Below are 19,725 nucleotides of genomic sequence, written 5' to 3' on the forward strand. Positions count from 1 at the left end.
ACAAACTGGCCTTCTTGATGGTTCTTACTTCATTTCCCATCTTTTTATGAACCTGGAACCCCCTCTCTTCTCATTCTGCTTTTTGGAATTCTTGATTTCCTTTACCATTCAGTTGAAGTGTCACCACCTCATGAAACCTTGGCTGATGCCCCAGCTGCTGGTATATCCCCATGCCCAAAATGACTTTGTCTTGACTTTACATAAATTTTTACATGCACTTATATGTGTCCATGCCCTTTCTCTAGATGGAGAATATAATCAGAGACTTCTTTCTTCTTTTTCTTTGTATTTCCAATACCTTCTATATTTCCTGAAACACAAAATATGCTTCATATGAGACCCCAAGGATAGTACAGTGGACAGAAGACTGGACCCCACATCCAGAGACCTGAATCTGGCCTCAAACTCTTAGTAGCTGTCAGATTCTAGCCAAGTCATTTTACTTTAATATGTCATTGTCATTATTATTATTATTATTATTATTATTATTATTATTATTATTATTATTATTAGTTATTATTAGTATATCACATTTCTGGTACTCCCTTCCTTGCCACCTTTTAATGACATGCTGTATAATATATATATTGTGTTGCTCCTAGAGGTTGAGTTTGAATTTGGCAGCACCTACAAGAAACACTTTGTATTAACAATTTTCTTGTAGAGATAAGTCTTGAGGATTCAAGGAGTTCTTCAAGAGTCTTGAAGGTACTTGGGGAGATAGGAAGAGAAGGGGAGAGAAAAAGAGTGGAGACAAATAGACAGATGCCAGTCTGGTTTAATGCATGACCAATTTTTCTGAATTACTGCTTGAGGTTTTCAGAGACTTTCAGAATAGTGACAATTTTTCAAAAAATGCTTTAACACAGGGCTTTAATGCAAAATATCGTGAACCCCAAATTAATCTCTGAATGACTGAAGGAAAGAATTTATTACAGTGAATTTTTTTAGTCATTTTCAGATATATCTAATTCTTTGTGATGCTGTTTGGATTTTTTTTGGCAAAAGATATTGAAGTAGTTTGGAAGTTCTCTCTACTCATTTTATAGATGAGGAAAACTGGGGCAAACAGGCTTAAGTGATTTGCCCAAGATCACACAGCCAATATTATATAAGGTCAAATTTGAACTCAGATCTTCAGGCATTGCTCCATGGAGCTAGCTAGCTGCCCAGTAGTGAACTAGAAATAGGAACATGGATGTAATTATTCTGTTAAAGCATGGTTTTTAAAATGGAAAGCTATGTTCTTTCCTTTTATCTTAAAAGGTTCTTTATAACTACATTCCCTCTTAAGAAGATACTACTATAAATGTGAAAATAATTACCCTAGCAGTTAAATGAATGACAAAATGCACCTGTCATCGACTCAGCAAAATAGAATGATAGGCTTTGTTGACTTTATTCTGAGGACATAATACATATACTAGGACTTCTCAAGATTGTTGAAATCAAAGCTACACCCCCCCCCCCCAGTCCAAAGGAAACTAGAGAGATATTTGCCTATTTGTCCATATTGGGTGGACTCAATGAACTTTAAGAAAATCAAGGCTTATTGCCATTATTGGTCACATAGCATTTGATGGATGATTAAGGTAGAAATAATATATTTTGGATAACCTTGTCACAGTGATTTATAAATATAGGAAAGGTGTATTTTATGAGAAAAAATTCCTATTTGGTATTTTACTAGGGGTTATGGTACCAGTCTAAACTAACAAAATATTGTAATAATACAATATAACTTCAATGAAGAAATGATTTTCCTGGAATATTAAGTGTTGGCTTCTTAATTTTGTTGCTGAAAGATATATGGTAGGTATAATCAGCTTGTAGTCTTACCAATGATAATGCTCCAGACATTATTGAGTACATATATGGATGGGGGGGAAGAGCACAGTGATCAAGTAATGAAAACAAAAGAATATCACATACCCATCATTTTCCCCAGACAATAAAAGAATGCAACTCCCCCCCATATGCTGGGTAGATCTTCTATGGAGGATTTATGGGAAAACATAAACAAAAATCACACATGGTGAGAAGTGTGTGGAACTTTGTGTTTTCTATCAATGGAAGGCATGTCTACAACAAAAAAAGCCACAGATCCATCATGATATCCAAGAAAAGTTATTTCAGTCATTGTTTATCAAACTAATTTAATTATTTGATTTCCTTTGAAGACATAAAAGAGGATATACTATAAAAATTATTATAAAACACTTCAGCACAGATTCTATTATATTGCAAATCAAATGCTGTTCCCCTACCACACGGTAATGAGCAAGGCTCATAACTAAGAATTTTGCTTTTGGGGCAAACTATCCTTAGGCTAAGTAGCTTGAAACTTTCAGTATGAGAAGAGGGTTTGGGGAGGGGGGAGAATGGAGTAGGATACCACCTTGTGTTAGAAGACCCTAGGACACCATGGAGTCAGTCAATACTGGTGAAACTGTCCACTTTCAGAGGAAGTAGGCCATTTGATATCTGACTGTTTTAGCTTATTTTGGGTAAATAGGTCAGTTGTTTTGTCTTAATTTGGCATGCCTGATGGAACCTGGTTACTGAGGGGTAAACAAACACTGAATAGTAACTCTCAAAGAAAATGCTTTTGAGGAGAGGGCTGAATGAGGGGCGATGAACTGGTCAAAGTCAGAGGAAAGTTTAATCAACTCTCTAAAATTAATGCTTAGCTGAGGTGGGACACAAGTGGAAACCAAGTCTCCTAGCCCACAGATTGTTAGTCAGAAAGGACCTTGAAGACTGCTTGGTCCATGTACTTAATTTTACAGAGAAGAAAAAAATAGAGACTTGGGAGTTAGTGTGAGAGTAAGAATTAGAGCCCAGATCTCTTGACTTCTAGCTCAATCAATATTCCTAGAACTGACATGTTGAAATTTGTTCAAAGGACAGGAGCACTGACCTGTACAGAGTGGTGATCCTCTGGCTTAATCAGACGAAACTATTGAGCAGTGGGAAATTTCATTCCTCCTAGGTGTACCTTGCTCCAGGTTCACCTCTGCCCCTTTAATTCATGGAAAAGTTTGAGTTGACTGGGTGCATAAATAGAGTAAAAGATACTTGAGATAGGAGATAGATTGGGAAAAAAATACTTATCTTTTGATAGCACTATATGAGAATTTGTATAATCTCTGGTTATTTGTTCTGACTTTATCATTATCAAGCAATTGCTACAGAGAGAAAAGGCATTCTTGGAGTTTCAAAGGAAAAAATTAGAAAAACTGAAAGATTCAAGTAAAGGTGGAGATCTAGAGAGGTAAGAAATAAGGATAAGGGATAATTTTTTAAAAACAGATTCACATTGTTTTCATGCACTTTGTATTCCACCTGAGCTCTATTATTCTCTCTCTTGAACAAGGCACTCTCTTTACTATGTTCCTTGGCTCACCTGAAATGCTCTCCTTACCCCTCTTTGCTTGTTGAATCCCTGTATATTCTTTAAAGCCTAATTCAAATGCCACTTCTCCAGGAAGCTCTTCTTGATATATATGCTTCTCCTGCCAGATTTCCCACAGAATTTGGTTTTATAACTTGTAAATGTACCATATAATTTTGTGTATTTTAGTTGTATGTGCTGGTCATTAGTGTGTTTTTTTTTTTTGGTTTTTGCAAGGCAAATGGGGTTAAGTGGCTTGCCCAAGGCCACACAGCTAGGTTATTATTAAGTGTTTGAGACCGGATTTGAACCAAGGTACTCCTGACTCCAGGGCCGGTGCTTTATCCACTGTGCCACCTAGCCGCCTCGTGTTTTTTATTTTTTATTTTCACTATCTCCTTCTTTCCATTCCCAATGAGGATATAAGTTTCATGAGGGTAGGAATTTATATAAACTCTCTCTTCCCAATAGCCTTGCACAGTGCTCTAAGCAAATAAGTATTTAATGTTTGTCTTATCCCATAGCAAGAATACATGCAAATGTTTTTTTTTAACTAGGAATCTAATTGTAGTGATATAGAGAATTCTTCTTGTATAAGGAAGTTCAGCACCTGGCTTGGCAAACTTAAAATGTCTTAGGTGATTGGACCACTGGGAATGACTAACCAGTATGTCTTAGAGGTGGAATTAGAACCCATGTATTTCTGACTAGCTACCAGGCTAGGTCTTGACACAATATTGCATGCTTCTTTATTAAAATGAAGCCGCTAGATCTTGTTAATTGAAAAGTATTTAATAAATAAGTACTAGCTATATTTCATGATGGGCAGCTAGGTGGTGTGGTAGACAGAGTTCAAATCTGGTCTCACACACTTGCTAGCTCTGTGACCTGGACAAGTCACTTCACTGTGTTTGACTCATTTTTCTCATCTGTAAAATAAGCTGGCGAAGGAAATGGGAAACCACTCCAGTGTCTTTGTCAAGATAACTCCAAGGGGAAGTTAGGTGATGTATTGGATAGAGCACCAGTCCTGGAGTCAGGAGGACCTGAATTTAAATCCAGCCTCAGACATTCAATAATTGCTTAGCTGTGTGGCCTTGGGCAAGTCACTTAACCCCATTGCCTTAAATAAATAAAAAAAAATTTTAAAAAGACAACTCCAAATAGGGTCACAAAGAGTTAGACATGACTGAAAATGACTAAACAATATTTCATGAACTAACTAACATTGTTGCTAGAGAGACAAAGATAAAAACAAATTATCCCCTGTCTTCTAAACACACATACAATGCACACATGTACACACACACACATGCATTTATGAGCATATATAGAAAGAAAATGCAAAAATAAGTAGAGACAACTTCGCTGAGGAACCAGGAAAAATATCATGTTGGAGGTAGTACTTGTTCTGAGCTTAAAAGGTTCTGAGAGCATTGCAGGGCTGTGCACAAGCAAAAGAAGGGCAATGGGATAATGTATGTGAGGAATAGAAATGATTTAATTTTACTGTGTGAAAGGTGGTGATATATACTATCCAGGTAAATCTTGAAGGGTTGTAATTATCAACAGAGGAGTTTTTAATTTTTCTTAGAGCAATCTCACAAACTATAGTCTATGAAGTAGGAGAATTGACTTCCAGGCAGAGTATAATTCTTAGTTTAAGTTTGTTTTTGTGGGAAATATCATTGTAAAGGATCTTCTTTGTGTGTGTGTGTGTGTGTGTGTGTGTGTGTGTGTGTGTGTGTGTGTGTGTGAGAGAGAGAGAGAGAGAGAGAGAGAGAGAGAGAGAGAGAGAGAGATCTATCCCATAAAGCTGGAATGTCTTTTTACTCCCTCTTTTTGAAAACACTAAACATGAGCCATAATCTAATTTACTATGATCACAATTGTCCTGGGATTAAGAGGTAGGTATTTTCTTGAGCCAATGATTATAGAACATATGAATCCTTCTTATTAGAGGCAGATCCTGCTAGAGTTGCATCCAGTCCAAATCTTATGGCTAGATATAGTTCCTGGAATGATCCTCTAGATCCTGTGGATCCAGTTGAGAAGTTGCTTAGTGCTAACCTAGGCAATGCATATATCAATGCATATTTTAATACACATTGACTTTTTTTTTAGGTGTTTGGCAAGGCAAATGGGGTTAAGTGGCTTGCCCAAGGCCACAAGTGTCTGAGACCGGATTTGAACCCAGGTACTCCTGACTCCAAGGCCTGTGCTTTATCCACTATGCCACCTAGCCGCCCCTACACATTGACTTTTAATGCTTAGTCCATAAAAGACTACTCTATATGTCTGTTTTTGTTCATTATTATCTAGTTTATTGGAGTGATTCTCATTTTTATTCAGGATCATGTAGTTTTGATAATTACCGTTTTAAAGTGTTATTATTATATCTGAAAGTATGGTTCTTTTCTTTTTCTAATAGATATCGCACCAAATTTATAGATTAATTTGGATAGTGTTATTATCTTCACTATATTAGCTCAACCTAACCATACATAAACACTGAATATCTCTACAATTATTCTGATTTGTAAACAGTGTTTTACAGTAGACTTTATATAATTTCCTCATATATATGTATATATATATGTGCACATACATTTTGTCATATTTTAGATTCTTTCTCATTACTTTTTCAGTTAAAAAAATTTTGGGGGGGCAATATCACTAAATCACAGTGTTTCAGAGTTAATACAGAGTTAGGACCTTGGGGGTCATGTGGTCAATCTAACTCATTCCTGAACAAGAATTTTTCTATAACATACTGACATCATTGCTTAGCCTTTCATTGAAGAACCACCATTGAAAGGGAATACCTTTCTACACAGAACTTTTCACTCTTGATCCACCATGGAATGTATAGGTCTAAGAATGAATTTTTCATGGAGAATTTAGATTTGATAGTTTAGGACCTATTTTTCTTTTGCCATCAAGTATTCTCCTTCATTGCATTCATAGGAATCACACACTCTTGAAAGAATGTCCCATGTGTTTGGTTTCCCCATGCTCTATTTTAGTTTCTACATATTTAGATCAGGATGTCTGGCCTTATTTTTTTTTTATTTTATTTTTACATGTTAAAACAAGATTTAACACTCTTTTTAAAACTTTGAGTTCCAAATTCTCTCCTTTCCTCCCACTCCATTCCCCTTCATTGAGAGAGCAAGTTATTTGATAAAGGTTAAAAATGTGTTGTCATGCAAAACATTACCATAATAATTATGTTGTGAAAGTAAACATAACCTCCCCTCAAAAAAGGAGATGCCTCAAGAAAAATAAAAACACAGTTTGCTTCAATCTGAATTGAGACACCTTTGGCTCTGTCTTTGGGATGAATAGTATTCATTATCATGAGTCTTTCAGAGTTGTCTTGGGTCACAGCACTGCTGAAAAAAGCTAAGTCATTCACAGCTGACCATCCTGCAATATTGCTATGTCTGTGTATATAATACATTTTCCATTGCATCTGTTCATGTAAGTCTTTTCAGGTTTTATGAGAGCATCTTATCTTTTCTTGTAACAGAATAACATTTCTTCATAATCACTCCACAATTTGTTCAACCATTCCCCATCAGATGGGCATCTCCTCAATTTCCAGTTCCTTGCCACCAGAAGAGTTGCTATAAATATCCTTATACATACAGGTCTTTTTCCATCCTCTTTTTCATCTCTTCTGGAATATAAACCTGGTAGAGGCATTGTTTGTCAAAGGATAGGCATGGTTTTATAGCATTTTGGAAATAGTTTTAAATTGCTCCTACAGAATTGTTGAATCTTTCACAACTCCAACAATGCATTAATGTCTCATTTTTCCTATAACTCCTCCAATATTTATTTTTTCTTTATGTCCTATTAGTCAATCCGATAAGCATAAAGTAGTGCCTTAGAATTGTTCCAATTTGCACTTCTGCCAATAATGAGTTAGGACAATTTTAAAAAATGTTAAATCATTTTTTAAATTTTTTAAATTTTTTAAATCATTAAGTTCCTAATGACTTGACTTTCCTGGTTTACTTTTTTATGCTTCATTTGAGTCTTGTATTAGAAGATCAAATTGTCTGTTCAGCCTTGGTCATTTCATCAGGAAAGTTTGAAAGTTCCCTATTTCATTGAATATCCATCTTTTCCTATGAATGAGTTTGTTCAGTTTTGCTGGGTAGCTGATTCTTGGTTGTAATCTAATATCTATTTAAATATAGATAGCATTCATAACCTCATCTGAAAAGTGATCATATCTGTTGATCATTTATCAATTGGGGAATGGCTCTTTTTTTTTAAATAAATTTGATTCAGTTCTCTGAGAAATGAGGTCTTTATTAGAGATACCTGTTTCATTTTTTTTCCATAGTTGCTATTGCTATTTCCCTCCATCCTAGTCCCCTATTCCCATTTATTTTCTTCTGTCTTTTCTTTCACCATTCAAAAGTGTTTTGCATTTGACCACTTCCTTTCACAATCTTCCTTCCCTTCTATCATTTACCCCCCCCATCTCTTTCCTCCACTATTTTCCTCTAGGAAATGATAGATTTCTATACTCAATTGAGTATGTTATTCCCTTTCTGAGCTATTTCTGATGAGAGTAAGGCTCACTCCCCACCCCTCATTTCTTTCCTCTTCCACTCTACCACAAAAGTTTTTTCTTGCCTCTTTTATGTGAAAAAATCCCATTCTACCTCTCCCCTTTCTCCCAATACATTCTCCTCTCACCCATTAACTCATCTTTTTAATATATTATTCCTTCAAATCCAACTCCCATCTGTGCTTTGTCTACATATGCTCCTTTTCACTGCCCTAATAAATGAGAAAGTTCATATGAAATATCAGTATCTTCTTCCCATGAAGAAATATAAGCAGTCCAGCATCATTAAGTTCCTAATGACTTGACTTTCCTGGTTTACTTTTTTATGCTTCATTTGAGTCTTGTATTAGAAGATCAAATTGTCTGTTCAGCCTTGGTCATTTCATCAGGAAAGTTTGAAAGTTCCCTATTTCATTGAATATCCATCTTTTCCTATGAATGAGTTTGTTCAGTTTTGCTGGGTAGCTGATTCTTGGTTGTAATCTAAGCTCCTTTGCCTTCTGAAATATCATATTCCAAGTCCTATGATCTCTTAGTGTAGAAACTGCTAAATCTTGTTTCATTTTTACTGTGGCTCCATGATATTTGAATTGTTTATTTCTGGCTGTTTGCAATATTTTCTCCTTAACTTGAGAGCTCTGAAATTTGACTATAATATTTCTGGTAGTTTTCATTTTGGGATCTCTTTGAGGAGATGATCAGTGGATTCTTTCTAATTCACCTGCTGCTTCTAGAATTTCAGGACAATTTACCTTGATATAATTTCTTGAAAGATGACAACTAGGCTCTTTTTTTGATCATGCCTTTCAGGTGGTCTTATAATTTCTATATTGTCTCTCTCCTGGAACTATTTTCTAGGTCAGTTATTTTTTCAATGAGATACTTCACATTTTCTTCTAGTTTTTTATTCTTTTGGTTTTGTTTCATTGTTTCTTGATTTCTAAAGAAAGTTGTCAGTTTTCTATTGCTACATTCTATATTTTAAGAAATTATTTTCTTTAGCGAGCTTTTACATATCCTTTTCAGACCTCTTTTTCCATTTGGTCCAATCTAGTTTTTAAGATCTTATTTTCTTAAGTATTTTTTTTTGTATCTCCTTCACCTAGCTGCTATCTTGGTATTTGTGATTTTTTTTTACACTACTCTTCTTTCTCTTCCCAATTTGTCTTCTACCTCTCTTCAAATCTTTTTTAGCTCTTCCATGACCTGAGATAATTTATATTTTTCCTGGAGACTTTGGATAGAAACTTTGACTTTGTTATCTTCTTCCAAGTGTGTATTTTTATCTTCCTTTTGACCATAGTAACTGTCTATGATGAGATTTTTTTTCTTTTGTTGTTTGCGCATTTCCCCAGTCTATGATTTGATTTTAACTCTTTGTTAAGATGGGGCTCTGTTCCTAGGGTGGAGGACTTACTGTCCCAAGTATTTGAAGGTTTTCCCAGATGTTTTCAGAGATACTTCTGGGGACCAGCAAGTTTTCAATTCTTCTAAGGTCTTATTATCTAAGGAGATATCATGACTGCTCTCCTGATCAGTGCTTGACTACAGGTACTCCTTTCTGCCTTGGAACTGTGAGGAGGGTCCCTGCTCCACTGCAGCAATAAGCTCTGTTGTACTTCTGTTCCTATTCCTGGAACTGGGGCTCCAGACTTGGAAGGTCAGCAGGAAAGTCTGCCACATCGGGGTAAGAAAGTAAAGCACAGTCCAGTGTAGATCCAACTAGGCCTCAGGAGCCACTGAATCATCAGCAACAACTGCTTCTAGAGTTCTCAGTTTACAGATCATACGATAGTTGGAAGGAGATTACAGAGGATTATTTGCAGAATCCTGCCTCTGTGATGGCAAATAATCCTCTGTAATCTCCTTCCAACTATCGTATGATCTGTAAACTGAGAACTCTAGAAGCAGTTGTTGCTGATGATTCAGTGGCTCCTGAGGCCTAGTTGGACCTACACTGGACTGTGCTTTACTTTCTTACCCCGATGTGGCAGACTTTCCTGCTGACCTTCCAAGTTGTCCTTGTATAAATTTCTGAACTGAGAGGTCTGGAAACTGCCCCCACTACCACAGCCCTAGGTACCCCATGATCTGTTCCTGGATTTCTGGGGCCAGTTTGCTCCAGCATGCCCTCGCTGCCCAGTGATCCTCTCTCACCCTGGGACAACCAGCACATTTGGTGAGAGGGCTGAGCCCTCCAAGAAGCTGTGACTTGTGCACAACCACACCCCTATCTTGGCAGACAGGCCAGACCAGACTTGAGGATAAGTAATGGAACTCAAGCATGTTGGTGGAGGTGTGTCCCAAGCTTGTGGAGGTTTCCTTCAGCTGCATGGGCAAATGGGAACAATTTTTCAGAACTAGCAGAAGCAGGTGCTGTGAAGTTTTTAGGTCCCAGTCAGACATCAGAGATGCCACGGTCTTCCAGTGCTTCCAGGGTCATCACCAGTCAACCTATTATGTGGTGAGGTATCTGAAAGAGAGTGAGGCTAATGACACTCTGATTTTTGGAATCAGTTCATACACAAGTGAAGACATCACCCTGTGAGGAAGGACCAGCAATGGATCTTGATGCTTGTATTTTCACAGCGGATAGAGCAATGGCTTTGGAGACGGGAGGACAGGAGTTTGACTCCGTCCTCAGACACTTGACTATTACTAGCTGTGCGACCTTGGGAAAGTCTCTTAATCCTGATTGCCCAGCATTCAGGGCCATCTCCAGTCAATCTGATTCGTATCTACCCCTGGACCCAGATGGCTCTGGAGGAGAAAGTGAGGCTGCTGTGTTAACATAGCACCCCTTCATTCAAATACAATTCACACATGCTTGTCATGGCATCACCTACCTGATGTTGGGGTCTTCTTCAAAAATGAAGGACAAACATTATTATTTTTAGCCTGAGCACTAAGTGTAGTGCCTGGTGAAGATTAAATGCTTAATAATTTAATAATTAATTGCTTCATCCATCTCTCTTTCGCTGTCCTTTTCTGTCTGTTTCCTTCTCTCCTTTTCTCTTTTTCCCCTTTTTTCTTCTATGTCCCTTGATGATTCCAATTTTTTCCTAACCTCATATGTCAAGTTTTTAAGTTTGTTTTAAATAGTAACCTTTAAGCATAAGAAAACTGATTTCTTTATCTCTTCATTTGTTCATTTCTTGTTCATTCCTTCCTGTCATACTTGCCTTTCTTCTTTTTTATTTGGACTTCAAGACAAATATTCTGTTTAGCTTCCTCCAACCCCCCCCCCCCCAAATACTTGAAATGCATTTTCATTCTTAAAGTCCATTCTTAAAAAAATTATGATTAGTTTCGGGCTTGCAGGTGATGTCATTCTGAGTTGCAATTTGATCTCTTGCCTTTCAGTATATTCTATTTCATTCTCTTTTACTTTTTCCTTATATATCTTTTTTTATTCAATTATTTTTTCTTAAAATCTGTAAGCATTTCTCCTGTTAAATTTGTTGTGGCTCTTCTTAGCAAGGCAATGGTAATATCTGCCATATGCTTATCTAAAAGAACATTTACTAAGTAGAACTTCTTAGCTTAGCAAGCAGAGCTTTATTTCATACTTTCTGCCTATGTCATGCATATGGATTCCCAGAATTTGAATAATATATTAGAGTGTGGTATATTCTTGGGCTTCATATAGCATATTACAATAATTCTCCACACAGATTACATCTCTGAAGTTCAACAGACTTTCACTATTTTTAAACATCAATTCATGGCTACCCCTGTATTTGATAAGTCTTACCCTAACTTGCCAGTCTATATAGGTTCTGAAGATACCCTTATGATAGTTGGGGGAACAATTTTATACCAACCTCTCAATCAAATCATCAAGCAATTATTTTGTCTGCTATATGTTACTATACGTTAACACTATGTTATGTACTGTCCTGAGAAGCATATTGTGGCCAAATGCCTACTGTTGTTCTCAGAAGCCAATCTTGTTTCCATAGTGCACCACTTCCATAGTTAACTATTTCTGTCTCTGCCAATGCCTCTACAACACCAGCCCTGGAAATGATAATGCTGTAGACCTCCATAATTTTTTTTACAACTTTTTTTTAGGTTTTTGCAAGGCAAATGGGGTTAAGTGGCTTGCCCAAGACCACACAGCTAGGTGATTATTAAGTGTCTGAGACCAGATTTGAACCCAGGTACTCCTGACTCCAAGGTCGGTGCTTTATCCACTACACCACCTAGCTGCCCTGACCTCCATAATTTTTTAATTCACAAGTTCTAATCCAGGACATGCCTTCTATGGGATGCTTGTTTGCTAATGGTCAGGAAAGAACATCCAAGAAGAAAGGCAGTCAGAAGCCCAGGGAAAGCTCACCTAGTTGTGGTTACCTCATAACTGCCAAGTAGATGAGTTTTTACTATGATACTGGGATAGAGAAGAACCTTCACTGAAGAGTCAAAGTCAAGGTCAACTGGAAGTAGCATTCTGTCTTCCTTCCCATAATCCACAAACATTTTTAAGGATCTACTCCAAAACTGGGGGTAGGGGGGGATGGATGATGAGGTGGGCCTGGAAGATGGGGCAAGAAGAACAACCAAGAGGTGATTCAGGGTCTATCATATCATAGTAAGATACAAAATTCTTTAGTCTATATGGCCCACAGTATGAGAATCGCTATGTCCTTGCATTCCTAGGAAATTTACAGAGGAGCTCTGGGTGCATACTCCCTTAAGGAGACTCTATAAGAACAATACAAAGTAAATATTGGCTGGAAAAGGGGGGCAAAATCTTGTCCTTAAGGAAATCACAGTATTCAGAAGTAAAATCTGAGCTCCCTGAAGGAAAGGGCAGTTTCTTCCTCTTCTTGTTTTTCTACCCCATTTATTCTCACCTTTCTTCCCTTTTCTCTTTTTTGACTTAAGTGACTTACCCAGGGTCACACAGCTAGTAAATGTCAAATGTCTGAGGCCAAATTTGAATTTGGATCCTCCTGACTCTAGGGCTGGTGCTTTATCCACTGCACCACTTGTATCCTTCTCTTCTCTTGACATTTCCAGATACTAGAATCTAACTTGCATGTGGTAGTCTCTAGATAGTTTTCAAATGAACTGAATTGAAAGATTTGTCCTTTGATTTATCTATCACAGTGGCAAGCACAGAACTGGTGCTCTCAAGTTTATCATTTACAGACAGACTAGTGAGGTATTTCATCTTGTCTTTCTGGGAAAAAATAATTCAGAGAAAGAGTGAAGCAGCCCTTTCCCAAGTTGTTGTCATTTCCTCAACTAAGCTGGCATCTTTGCTGACTTTGAGCTTCCTTGGGTTTTGAAGCTACAATGCTGTTTTACTTCAGCCCAGTCAAGAGGCTCAGTCTCAGGGACTCAACCTCACCGGCTTGGAAAAACCTTTGGGAAATATTGCCACCTTGTGGACTCCTGGAATATTGCTGCCCAGCTATCTCCTGCTAATTCAGCTCCTGCTGGAATAGGTTGGGCCATTGTTCAGTCAATTAGTGGAGTCTGGGGTCTTCGGGAGCTCACAGTTTACCTAGTGGAAACAGATGGATACCTGGACAAGTGTCTATGTATGCATGTCCCTGTACACCATTAGACATAGACCCCCACACGTGCATGCTATGTCAATGATGTGCACCTGCAACTACAGGTATGTGCACATGGGTGTGGCCTGCAGGTGCATGCATGTACAGCCACCATAATGACTCCCACTTGTAGACAATGATATATGCATGTATATACACATGTCTCTTTGCATGTTTTCCCTTCATTAGGCAGACTGCAAGCTCCTTATGAACAGTTTTTTTACTTTTCTTTGTAAAGGGAAAGGCTTATTGTAGAAGGTAGGACTTCATCTGAGGCTTGAATAAAACCAGGGATGCAATGAGGCAGAGATAAAGAGGGAAAGTATGCAAGTGCCAGCCAGGAAAATGCTCGGAATGTGGCAGTGGGATGTCCTGTGAGCAGAACAGCCAGGACGCCAGTGCCACAGGACCACCAGGGCAGAGGAGTAAGGTGTAACAAAGAGGGAAGCAAGAAAAAAGACTTGAAAAGTAGAACAGAGGAAGGTTATAAAAGGCTTTAAAAGCCAGACAGAGGATTGGTTATTTGATCTTGGAAGCAAAAGGGATCTATGGGAGCTTATTGAATGGGAGGGGGTGACATGGTCACTTCTGGGCTTCAGGAAGATCAATGTGATGACTGAATGGAGGATGAATTTGAGAGGGGAGAGACTTGAGGAAGAGTGACCAACAAGCAGACTGTTAAAAATAGTCCAGTGTATAGAGCACCGGCCCTGGAGTCAGGAGGACCTGAGTTCAAATCTGACCTCAGATACTTAATAATTGCCTAGCTGTGTGACCTTGGGCAAGTCACTTAATCCCATTGCCTTGAAAAACAAGAAAAAAAATAGTGCAGGTATGAGGGGTTGAGGATCCTTCTCAGAATGGTCATGGTGTCTGAGGAGATATAAGGAAAGAATAGACAGGACTCAAGAATTGATTTGAAGTTGACAGTGACACCCAGATTATATGCTACATTAGTAATAAGAAAGTTAGGAAGAGGGGGAATGATTTGTTTAGGAGGTAAAAGATAATGAATTCAATTTTGATTAGACATGTTGAGTTTAAGATATCTTTGGGATATCCAGTTCAATATATCTAATAGGCAATAGGCTAGTTGAGACTGAAGATCATTCCATCTTCAGACAGTTCTAACAATTATTAGGCAACTTAGTGCTATTTACTGGCAATATAAAGATAGCCTTTTTCTCAAGGAGTCTACATTCTTCACTTCTTTCTCACACTGAGCTAAATCTTGGCTTCCTGAATCACCCCAGTTTTGTCCTCTGTCACTAGACCTTCCAGTGTCATAGAGGATCAAAGGATTTTTTACAACTATATTGTATTTATATAGGTTTATGAAAGAATTTTATAAATATCATCTCATACAATTGTTATAATGTTTACTATCCCCCAATAATAGTATTTGTTGAATTGTAGGGAGTCTGTCCTGAAGGTTATGGAGGTAGCCATTTATACATGAACAAATATTTATTAAAAGTCTACCATGTACCATGGATGTAGGTGCTCTATATTGTCTACATTTTAAGATAAGGAAACTTAGGCAGACATGGGTTACACAAATTGCCCAAGGTCATAGAAGTAGTAAATATTTGAGACTGAATTTACCGTTAGGTTTTTCTGACTTCAGGCCCTGGATGCTATCCAGTGGACCACCTAGCATCAGGATTGGGTTTCAAATCATTCTTTGGTCATGTGAACAAAGAGAAGGGTGAATGAGTTACTTGTCCAAGGTCATCGTTAAGGACAGAGCCAAGATTAGAACTCAAACCTCTTGACTTCCAATCCCATGTTCTTTCCAGTTAACTTGAAGGAGCATCCTGCTATAGCCTTTGGAACCAAGAATTAGTCTGAAGACACCTGTTGCTGACCCAGGACAAAGAAGTGAGCTATAGTGGTGATTTTGACCATGTCTTCTTTCATGTTTTCATTCTTAGGGATTAACACAGTATCTTTAAATAAAGGGGAGCTGGGTGGTAGAGGGGATAGAGCTCTGGACTAGAAATCAAGAAGGCCTAAGTTCAGTGATTGCCTCAAATATATAACCCTTGCTTTAGTTTTCTCATCTGTAACATGGGGATAATAGTACCTCCTGGGGTAGCTAGAAAGACTAAATGAGATAATATTTGCAAAGTATTTTGCAAGCCTTAAAGTATGTTGCTATCATTATTACTAATAGCATTTTGTAATAAAAGAATTTTTTTGTAGCTAATGAATCTGTCATGAGGAGGGTAGAGGCAGTCATTTGCAAACCTGCCATGACCAATCATTTCATCAGCCAACAAGTTATCAGATGCCTAGGACAGGCCAGGCACTAGTGCTAGGACCTAGAGAGGGGAGCTATGTTCTTGGAGCAGATAACTAGGAAGTAATGAATAACCTGCCAGGATCTCCCAAACCTGCCAATCACTACCCTGAACAATGTTCATAGAAGAAACCCAGAAAATATTTCTAGGATACTGAAATATTTGAAGGTCCAAGTTCTGAATAAAGATTGGAACTTTGGAAAGGAGAGGAAGTTTTATAAATAAACAAAGCATGTAGGCATGATAGTATAGCTGTATACAGATTACATGTTGTACATATACAGACATATTCATGTAAATACAGCTATCATACATATATATGAGACTCTCTAGTCACTTTATCACATTGACTCTTGATACCCTGACCTTATAAAAAAAAGAGGACATAAAATCGATGAATAAAACAAAGAAGTAAAAGCCTATTAGGAACTGGAGCTTACTGTGTGGAAAAAAAAACAGAAAAGAGATTTTAAGCAGTTTGTACAGCAAGAATACAAAAGAGGAAAAGCCTACAGATTGGGGAAGATGGCATTTTCTCAAACTGGAGTAGTTGCTATTTCCTTGTCTAGCTCATTTGACAGATGAGGAAACTGAGGCAAACTGGATTAAGTGACTTGACCAGGGTCACATAGCTTATAAATGGCCAAGGCTGAATTTGAATTCAGGAAGATGAGTCTTCTTGACTCCAGTCTGAACACTCTATCCACTGCACCACCTAGCTGCTCTTTGCAAACTTTAGGGTCATTTAAATAATTCTTTTAAAAACTACCTAGTAAGCATTTGCCTTTTAAAATATTTTATTTTTAAAATTACCCTAAAATAATGATTTACAAGGTAAAACACAGCAGAATATAGAGTTCTTGCTTCATAGAGACTATACTCTGGACCAGTACTGTCAAACTCCAGATAGAAGTAGAAAACTGTAATTACCTGTAATTAAAGATCTGTCTGGGTTGCATGCTTGACGACTTTTCTCTTCTAAGTTCCACCTGCATTCGTAAATTCAATTCCCCAGAGCAAGGCTACATTTTCTCCTCAGGGATATAGAGATTTATGGTTTCTTCTCTAAAGCTAAATGGGCACCAGGAACCCATGTCCCCAGTGTTAAGCCCAGTGTTCCATATAAGGAAGAAACAGAAATTAACTTTTGCCAAAGGATATATTGATTGAGAGAAGATACAGCAGAACAGGTTCAGTATCAATATTTCCACCCAACATGTAGGGGCATACTTTTTCCTCTGTGGGAAGAGTGGACTCATGAATACTATAAAACATTTCTGTTCTTCAGAAGAGTCAATAGATGGGTGACTTACTGTAGCTTGCTCTTGGCTGTCCTTGATTTTTTTAAATTTTCTATTTATTTTTGAGGGGGGGTGTTAAGTGACTTGCCCAAGGTCACACAACTAAGAGACTGAGACCAAATTTGAACTTGGGTCCTTCTGATTCCAGGGCTGGTGTTCTGTTCCCTGCACCACCAAGCTGCCCTCTTTGATTCACTTCTGTGCTGGGTCAGGCTGGTTGCTTACTTGTTCTTCACAGGTTGAGCATGGACATCAGGACTTCTTCTGGCTCACTTACACAACTGGTGGAAGGTCAGAGTGTTTTAACCTTGGACACTCAGCGTAAGAGCAGTAAAGAACAAATGCAGAAGGGAGGAAAATTAGAGGCTCATGGGCAAAGGTATGCTGTATATTATTATTTATTGTCAAATTTAAGAAACAAAAGGTTTGCTTGCTTGTCTTTCTGGATCCCATCTGTTGCCACAGGATGCTTTGTAGAGGTCTTTAGCATAATTGATAAGGCATTGTAATGGAATTCCATATGAAACAAGAGTCCTGAGCTGAGGAACACTCTCCTGCTCCACAGACCAGTTCTGATCCTGTCTTCTCATTGAAGCAATTGTATAAATATAAATTCACATTCACATTTATAAATAAATATGCTTCTCAAAAATCTCACTTTGAGGTCCAGTTTTTAACTGGGTTGCGGTGCATGCTTGCTCATAAACCTAGAGAACAATAAATATATATGTTAACCTAAATCCGTTTGTTCTTTCTTAAGACCAAACTCTGGAAGCTAGCACAGGTTAGCCTAATTCAACTTGTTCTCTAGTAAGGTCAGACTCTTTGAGGTTGACATTTACACCTGAAATTGCAAATGTGATAAATCAGGGCTTGATTTATTTTTCTTTGAGTGTCTGGTTGATGGATAAAATGTTAATAATGTATATTAAAGTTAAAAGTGTGTCCTGTGTACCCCACCCCTCAAGGATTTCATCACTTGAGCAGGCTATACTTGTCCAAAAGGATTGGGTTTGGTCAGTCCCCAGTCACACAGGTGCAACTAAGAGTTTACATTAAAATGGAGAAAGTTACATGGAGGAATTCAAAAACACTTTATACCTATATAAATGAAGCCTCATCTATCAAAACCCAACTTGCCACAGCAGAGTTTCAGTAGGAGAGGGATGAGGATAATCTGAGTGTTTCTGACCTAGTATAGAGATGTCCAAGATGTTCTATGAGGTCTAATTTTGTTAGAAATTGAGGGGGAAAGAAATACTAACAATAAGGTAGAAAACAATAAGGTAGAGGAAGAACCAGTTAATTTAAGAATTAAAGGAAGACAAGTATTCTGACTGGTGGAGATGAGGGAGAGCACTCCAGGTATAGATCATGGCTTGTTCTATCATCTCCACAAAGGTGATGATGTGGTCACTGAACCTCAATGAAGGACCTTGTCTCCCTAGCAAGGACTCAGTAAATCCCTACCATAGGCACAAGACAAGCCCTCTATCTATAAGATGATAAATCCCTGCCCTAGACTGAAAAGATTAAGTCTTTGAACTACCCCTTCATCAACATATCTCTGATTACCTGATCTTTCTCTCAGTTGAGTTGCTCCTTACCTTTAAGAGACCAGCCAGCTCTTGGAGAGTGTGATCCCCAAAATAAATGCCTTTTGCTTGATTTGGAGAAAGTCTGAGTTGGAATTCTTTTGACAATCTTTGTCTTGAATCTCAATAGTGGGAAGTAGAGTATTGAATTTAAAAAATAGTGGTTTGATTTAGCTGTAAAATAGTTTGTCAAAGGAAAAAATAGTATGAAATAAGTCTAGAAAAGTAAGCTAAGGAGTTTGTAGGCAATGAGGAACAAGGAAAGATTTTTGTTGTTATTTGTTTGTTTTGAGCAAGGTGGTAACTTGGTGCCTATTATTTGAGAGTAGAAGGTACTACCCTCTGGGAACCCAACCTGCCAATTCAAGTAGAAGCTGGGGAATGTTACTGTTTGCTCTTTTCTCCTCCCCTCCTCCTCTTTCACTTTCTTCTCCTTTTCTGCCTTTTCCTCTCTTTTTTCTCTTCTTCCCCACCCCCTTCTTAATTTATCTTTATTGCTTTTTTCTCAGAAAGCTGGAACAGTTTGCCTTTTGTCTGTGGTGGTTTTGATTTTGATTTCTTGAAATAGGGCTTTGGGAAGACAGGTACTTAAAAGACCATTGTGTTTTAAATGGAACTGCTTGACTCCACCATAAACTCAAATTATTCTGGCTTTCATTGAATGGTCACTAAGAACCCCAACCCAAGCCTCTAGGTCTAGACTTAGAATGAGTGTATATTTCTGTTCTGGCTAGATTGAAATCTTTGTGATAGTAAATTGAGCCCATCTTTTGTCTCAACTCTTAGTTTAGCCATTAAATCACTGAATGGGTGTGCCTTCAGACTGACTGAGATCTGGGAAATGTCTTAATTTAGAAACCACAAGTTTCATCCATTGCATCCTAATTCATTGCAAATCACCTTGAGCTTTGTTTTGTCATGGACTTTGATAACCCTGGAGGAGTGAGCAAGGTTGATGATTTTGCAAAGCTCTGCCC

At 37.8% G+C, this 19,725-nt stretch overlaps 1 protein-coding gene across 6 annotated transcripts in view; it reads left to right on the plus strand.

Annotated features, from left to right (window-relative positions):
- Positions 1 to 19,725, plus strand: part of CCDC7 (coiled-coil domain containing 7) — a 117,172-nt gene that overhangs the window by 71,338 nt on the left and 26,109 nt on the right. For all 6 annotated transcript variants that reach the window (XM_074193121.1, XM_074193117.1, XM_074193120.1 and 3 more), the window contains 2 exons: positions 3,183 to 3,274; positions 17,392 to 17,532. In XM_074193121.1, the coding sequence (XP_074049222.1) occupies positions 3,183 to 3,274; positions 17,392 to 17,532 (233 nt within the window). The remainder of the gene's footprint in view (positions 1 to 3,182; positions 3,275 to 17,391; positions 17,533 to 19,725) is intronic.

This window comes from Macrotis lagotis, chromosome 7 (assembly GCF_037893015.1).
Source record: "Macrotis lagotis isolate mMagLag1 chromosome 7, bilby.v1.9.chrom.fasta, whole genome shotgun sequence".
Taxonomy (NCBI): domain Eukaryota; kingdom Metazoa; phylum Chordata; class Mammalia; order Peramelemorphia; family Peramelidae; genus Macrotis; species Macrotis lagotis.